The 7,098-nt window shown below is 47.7% G+C and overlaps 1 protein-coding gene across 1 annotated transcript in view; it reads right to left on the reverse strand.

The window, feature by feature from the left end:
• The window catches only part of Baiap2l1 (BAR/IMD domain containing adaptor protein 2 like 1), a 95,125-nt gene extending 88,741 nt beyond the window's left edge, over nt 1-6,384 (reverse strand). The window contains exon 1 of the mRNA XM_059248745.1: nt 6,077-6,384. Coding sequence (XP_059104728.1) covers nt 6,077-6,127 — 51 coding nt within the window. The 5' untranslated portion in view covers nt 6,128-6,384. The remainder of the gene's footprint in view (nt 1-6,076) is intronic.
• Nucleotides 6,385-7,098: the final 714 nt, after the last annotated feature.

Genomic DNA, 7,098 nt, shown 5'->3' on the forward strand with positions numbered 1-7,098 from the left:
GTAAGGGGGAGGGTTAGCTCCCTCACCCACCACAGGTGGCAAGGGTTGGGGGAAGAACACGTTTCCCTCACCCTCACCACCATATGGCAGACAAAGGGGGAGGCATGGCCAGCTATCCCACTCTCACACCTTCAGGGCCAGCTCACCCATGCCTCTGCCAACAGGGTCATCTCTACTGTGCTGCCCAGGTGAGGAGCAGGGTTCACTTTCCTGCTGCAGCTGGTAAGGGGGAGGGTCAGCTCCCTTGTCTGTCACAAGTGGTGAGGGCCAAGGGGTAAGGAGGGCATCTCTCCCTTGCCCACACTGCCACATGACAGATGAGCAGTGGGGACAGCTTTCCCAGGCTCACAGCTTTGGGGTTGGCTCTATTGTGCTGCCCAGGAAAGGTGCAGGACCTGCTCTATTGTGCTGCCCCCAGAGGCATCTCTCCCACTCTTACCACCTCAGGGCCAGCTCTCCTCCTACCTGCCTCAGGAGTTGAGAGATGGAAGGGCATCTCTCCCCGGCCCATGCTGCCATATGAGGAGCAGAACCAGATCTCCCACAGTTGCATTCTCAGGACCAGTTCACCTGTGGCTCCCCTCACCCTCCTCAACAGGGTCAGTTCTGATGTGCTGCACAAATGAGGTGCGGGGGGTGGGGGATGGGGCTGGGGCTGGGGGATGGGGATAAGGGTGGGGGTGGGGGTGGGTGAGTGGGTAGCTTGCTTTCCTGAGTGCTGCAGCTGGTAAAGGAGGGGAGGGTCAGCTCCCTCGAAAGCTGAAGGTGGTAGGGGCAAGCAGGGAGGGCATCTTTCCCTCGTCCCCACCACCACACCACAGACAAAGGAGGCTGTACCAGCTAGGCCCCTCATGTCCTCAGGGCTGGCTCACCAGCACCCCTGTAGGGTCAACTCTACTATGCTGCCCAGGTGAGGAGCAGGGCCTGTTCTCCTGAGTGCTGCAGCTGGTGAGGGGTTGGGTTAAATAAAATCTTTAAAAAAAAAAAATAACACAAAATCCACATCTACCTTTAGGGTAGATGTAGCATCATAATGTCAGGAAGCATTTTATGAAAATGTCAAGGGAGGGAGCAGAGATCTGAACAAAGGATTAAACACTTAAATTGATTGAATGTGCATTGGTTCAACAAATACACCTTCAAACCAGGAACTGTTCTAGGTGCTTGAAATACAACAAAACAAAGCTATTTACCTTGTGTGGCTCACATTCCCGCTGGGCAGGAAAGAGAGATGAACAAACATAATGAATAAACATATCACACAGTATATCCTACAGTTGTAAATTTTATGGGGGGAAAGGTAAAGTAGCTTAAGGTGGGGTTGGGAGATAGACTGGTAATTCTAAGAGAGTTAAACAGGCCTTCTTGAAAAGCTGACATTTACTGACTGCTTTATGGGAAACATTTTATTGGACTTTCCCCAACTTGAGACAGGGTCTTACTGTGCAGTCCTGGCTAGCCTGAACTCACTTTACAGACCAAGCTGGCCTTGAACTCATGGAAATCCACTTGCCTCTCTCTCTCTCTCCTGAGTGCTGGGACTAGAGGTATGTACCACCATGCCAGGTATGATTATTTTAAAAACTAAATTTGGGAGTTGGGAAATGACTCCGTAGGTAAAGTGTTTTCGCATTAAGTATAAGAACTTTAGTTAGTTTAGATACCCCCCCACACACACACACACCAGAAACCACATAAAAAGTCAAAGGAGGCAGTGTGCACCTGAAATCCCAGTACTGGTGAAACAGAGACAGGAGGATATCTGGGGCTCACTAGCCAGCCAGTCTACCAACATGGTGAACTTCCAAGCTCAGTGAGAGAGATCATGTCTCAAAAATAAGGTGGAAAGTGACAGAGGAAGATGCTTGTTGCAGACCTCTATTCCCCACCACTTACATACACACACACACACACACACACACACACACACACACACTCTAAATTGTTCCTTGGCACTATAAATAATTTTGTGAAGACTGAAAAGAATTACAATCTTAGAATTTTAATAATTACAATTGGTGCTAAATGTTTGTTTTAAAAAATGTATATTTGATTTTGTTTGTTCTAAAGATTTATGATTTATTTTTTATTATTTTAAGTTGTATTTGTGTGTGCGCATATGAGTGTAGGTGCCCTGATGACCAGAGACATCAGATCCCCTGGAACTAGAGATATAGGCAGTTATGAGTCATCCTCCATGGGTGCTAGGAACCAATTCTGGAAGAGCAGTAAATGCTGAGCCATCTCTCCAGCTTTCACATGTGTCTATATATAGTCCTAAGTCCTATGCATTGCTCCTTAGTTCTTTGACAGAATAACTCTTACTATGTTAAGACTGTGCCCGTGTTTCCTTCCCTCTTTGTCATTTCCCTCTTCACTCATTATAAGACTCATATAGAACTAAGTGTGGTGGTGCACGCCTTTAATGCCAGCACTCAGGAGGCAAAAGCAGGTGGATTTCTGTGAGTTCTAGGCCAGCCTGGTCTACAAATCAAGTTCCAGGACAGCCAGTACTGCTAACACAGAGAAACCCTGTCTTGAAAAAATAAAACAGCCAGGCGGTGGAGGCGCACGCCTTTAATCCCAGCACTCGGGAGGCAGAGCCAGGCGGATCTCTGTGAGTTCGAGGCCAGCCTGGGCTACCAAGTGAGTTCCAGGAAAGGCGCAAAGCTACACAGAGAAACCTTGTCTTGAAAAATAAAAAAAATAAAAAAAATAAAAATAAAACAAACAAAAACAACAATAACAACAACAACAACAACAACAACAAAACGAAAAAATGTCTAACTGCTAGGAAGGTTGTGGTACCTTTTAAAGTTTTTTGAACTTTACTTCATCCTCATCCACTAAAGGATTGAGATCTTTGGCTAAACTCAGATTATCAACAGTACTTCATATTTCAGGGCTCATTATCATGCTATTTGTTTATGAGGCAGTAAAACACACATCCTTTAGGGTGTTAGCATGGATATCCAGTAATCATTTGTCTAAGTACATTTTTTAAAAAACTAAGCCAAAGTATAAATATATATTTAAGGAAATCCGATACCGCATAGAGGATCACACTACTTTACCAACCTCCCATTGCTCCAAAGAATTTATTCTTTTATTTAAAAGATATTTGAGTATATATTTAAAAAACACACACACACAACTAAAATCCAGACAGGCAAGACATTAAATCTCATCTGCAGGTGGCCTTTGTAATCGTACCTGGTTAGGTTGTGTTTCTATTAGTAAAATACTGTAGATTGCTAGGTAACACAAAGGGAAATCTGTTTTTAAAAGAACAGCATTCACCAACAATGCCAATAGAATTTTTGCAATATTGCACTTAAATTGTTTTTAGCTTAGATTATAATAAAAGGCTTTTCAGGCTTCTAATCACCCCAGGAAATGTAAAATTAAACTGTGAATGTCCTTAGAGGCAAACCATGGCCTAGCAGCCTTCACTTTATTTTATAGATACAGAAACCTCCTGTCTAGTGCGGTGATTTTTTTTTTAATCCCACTATCTAACATTAAGCAACAACAACATACTGGGCAGTGGTGGCCCATGCCTTCAATCCCAGCACTTGGGAGGCAGAGGCAGGGGGATCTCTCTGAGTTCCTGGACAGCCTTGTCTACAGAGTGAGTTCCAGGACAGCCAAGGTTACACACAGAGAAACTCTGTCTTGAAAAACCACAAAAAAAAAAACAAAAAACCCAACAACAACAAAAAATTGATCCCAAAATACTAACAAGGAAAAGCTGGTTAAAATCAACTGACATTTTGCAAGCTTGTGAAATGTTTTCAACACCTGGGAATAGAAAGCAATAAAGCACTGGTCTCTGATCCTCAAGCTATTATATTTTTTCAAAAACTGAAAATGAGCCACTGTGGTGATACATAGTTTCAATCCCAGCACTGGGGAGGCTGAGGCCAGCCTGGGCTACATAGACTACATAAACGAAAGTGGCTCAGAAAAAGGGAAAAAATATACCCCCCCCCCCAAAAAAAAATCCAGCCAGGAGTGGTAGCCCTTTAATCCTAGCACTTGGGAGGAGACAGAGGAAGGACAACCTCTGAATGTGAGGCCAACTTGGTCTACATATCAAGTTCCAGGCCAATTAGGGTTATATATTGAGACCCTGTCTCTAAATAAATTAGAAAAACAAAACACCCTAAAAAAGATTTACTATGCCTTATGTCTACAAATACGGATAACTAAAACAACAAAATCAACAATTCTCCTCTTGCTCTAGGTCTGTGGGTAAAAAGACATGCCAAGGTGGTTAATAGTTGTCGTACTGTAATGTGCTTGGACACACCCCACCCAAGATTTCTCAGTCAGTAGTGAGAAAAAGAGCCGTTGGTTTACTCAGAGCATCTGATTGCTTGTCTCAAGTTGACATTTTCTTTCCAGACCAGCAAGATAAACAATCGGGTGTCTGAGAAACTTCAGTGCTCATGTGTTTTCTCCCCGGAGGCAGATCCTCAGATCCCACACACAAACTACAATAATCTACATCCTCTCAGTTACAGCTTTTCCTTAACTCTCATCTGAGTAACTTGTCTCCCCCAAGGCTAAGAGTTAGACCGATTTACTTACATCCTTTGTCAGCGCCCTGCACCTCCAGTCCTACCACGGTCAGATCATGTAGGAACAATCTCAACCCAAATATAAGGCTTTAAATTAACATTCAAATTTCTGGCATTTCTAAATTTGCCACACATCAATAAGAACAGGTTTTGGTCATAGCTGTGGACCTCCAAAATAACAATAATGACAATAATGTCTACTTTGTCTACCTAAAAAGTATAATTCGTGTTAAGTGTTATGTAGTACACAGATGAAGGGAGTTGATAAATTTCGGAGCTTCAATGGACTTTGAAAATATTTTCATGCTACTTTAAAATGATTTTCCAACAAGCCAATAAATTCCCCTGATTTCAGAAACTCAGACCTTGCAAATCTAGAAGTTCAATTTTAGGGATTTAAAAAAAAATCGATAGAAATGACCAGTGAGTGGGCTTTAACCATGGCTACAAGTAAATTTAGAGAACTTTAAATCTCTGGGGTTCAATGGGCCTAAGTGGAATTAAAACAAAAGTTGTTTTGTATTCTATTAATAGCATATGATTAAACGCATATCTTATTTCAAATGGAATTCATTTATAAGTACTTAAACTTACTAAACTGGCCACTAATCCCATGTCTGTTTCTGGAAAAATTCTCTCACATAACATGCAAGTTAAGCGACCAATCACCACGCGTTCTGTTAGCTTAGGTCAATTCTTATTAAAATCTCAGTGCTCTCTGACTCCAATAACCTCCCCAAATCATCGACGTAGAAAAAAAACCAAACATGAGCAAATATGATCATAATACATCGTGTACATGTATAAAACTGCCAAAGCGGGAACAAAAAAAAAAATCAAAAGAAAAGCCAAACTGAACTTAAAAGCTCCGGTATGAAAGAGTCCAAGAGGGGAAGGCGTTTCAAGTCTTCCCAAGAGCAGATTCGCTGGCAGCCTAGAAAATTCCCTGAACTGAGGGAGCCAGGCTCACCTGGCCATGGATTCCTAATTACGGAGGAGTTTCTCCCCTACATTCTTGAGCGCTTTCTTTTCTTCGAGGAAACTCGAGCTTGTCTCTTTTTTTTTTTTTTTTTCCTCCTCTTTTGGATCTGGGAAAGGGTTTAGCCCCAGCGGTCAGACCAGCACCGTCACTGATCACAAAGAGAAGCTGAGGGGAGAGCAAGGACTCCGGGGACCCCAGAGATTGTCTTCCAGCCCCCTCCCCCCACACGGGAACTGTGAGGGTCCCCTGGGCGTCTCCGAGGGTCCAAGGGGGAGGAGAGATCCTTCCCATGAAAAGTCCCCACTTTACCTCAAAAGTGAAAAAGAATCTCGACCTATACCCCCTGGTGACAATGGTCAGCTGCTTGGCGGGGCGGACGTTCCTGGCCTCGAACCCGGGAGTCCCCAAGTCTCGGGGCCTCCCAGCCTCCGCCCTCAGCCTCGAACCCCGACCCCACGGGGTCCCAGACCTCCCTTCTCCGGTCTCGAGCTCTTCGAAGTCCCACACTTACCCGGTACGTGTTCTCCGTGAGCCGGTTCACCTCCTCCGGCCCCCGAGACATGGCTGCAGCCTCCGGGAGGGCGAGCGCGGGAGGACGCGGCGGGGCCTCGTGGCCGCGGGACTCCGGCCGGCGGGAGCGCCTAGGACTTGGGACTGAGCGGCCTCTGGAGAGTCGGCCGCCGCCACAGCCGTCAGCCGGAGAGAGCCAGCGCGCGTCTCCGCTGCCAAAATGTCAAAACTTTGCGGCGCTTCGGAGCCCCGGGGAGCTGCGAGGTAAACGTAGCCTGACGCGGCTGGGACTAGCGAAGGGACGGGCAGCCCCACCTGAGGCGGGCGGAGTGGGCGGGGCGGGGCGGCCAGGGGGCGGGGCAGCCCCACCTGAGGTGGGCGGGGCCTAGGCCGGGTAAGCCGGGGTGGGCGGGGCGGCCCCCCGCGCAGAGGTGGGAGAGGCGGTCTCTGTTAGAGCAACCGCGGGGACAGGGAAGAGACTTGTTGCGCTAGGTGGGCGTGGCCTAGAGGCTGGCTGGGCGGAGCTGAAGCCCGGCCAGCCTGCAGGGCTGATTGGCCCCCAGCTGAGGAGGTGGAGGGGGTAGTGCTGAGAGGCCAACGGGAGGGGGCGCGCCCCTACCCCGCCTGAAATGGCCTGCTGGGCGTGGCCTAGATGGCGGGTGGGCGTGGCCGAAACAAGATGGGACGCGGTGGCCGGAGCAGCCCCGGCTGCAGAGTTGAGCCGGTGGCTGGGTCTCGCAGATTGATGGGCGGTGCTGAAGCGAGGATGGAGTGGGTCGAGCGGCCCCAGCTGAGGCAGGCAGGAGATAGAGGGGTCGTGGTAGACGCTGGTGGACGAGGCTGAAACGGTGCAAGGCGAGGTGGGTGGAGTGTAACCTAGACCAGGCTCTAGGGATCGATCAGGGGACCCTATGCTCTTGGACCCAAGGAGCCAGGCCACCTCTCCCGTGGCTGGCGGGGGTAGCCTTGGTGCGCCCTCTCCCGGCCCTCCCAGAATTCCAGCCACGCCCCTACACCCTCACC

The sequence above is a fragment of the Peromyscus eremicus genome, chromosome 23 (genome assembly GCF_949786415.1).
Source record: "Peromyscus eremicus chromosome 23, PerEre_H2_v1, whole genome shotgun sequence".
NCBI classification, from domain to species: domain Eukaryota; kingdom Metazoa; phylum Chordata; class Mammalia; order Rodentia; family Cricetidae; genus Peromyscus; species Peromyscus eremicus.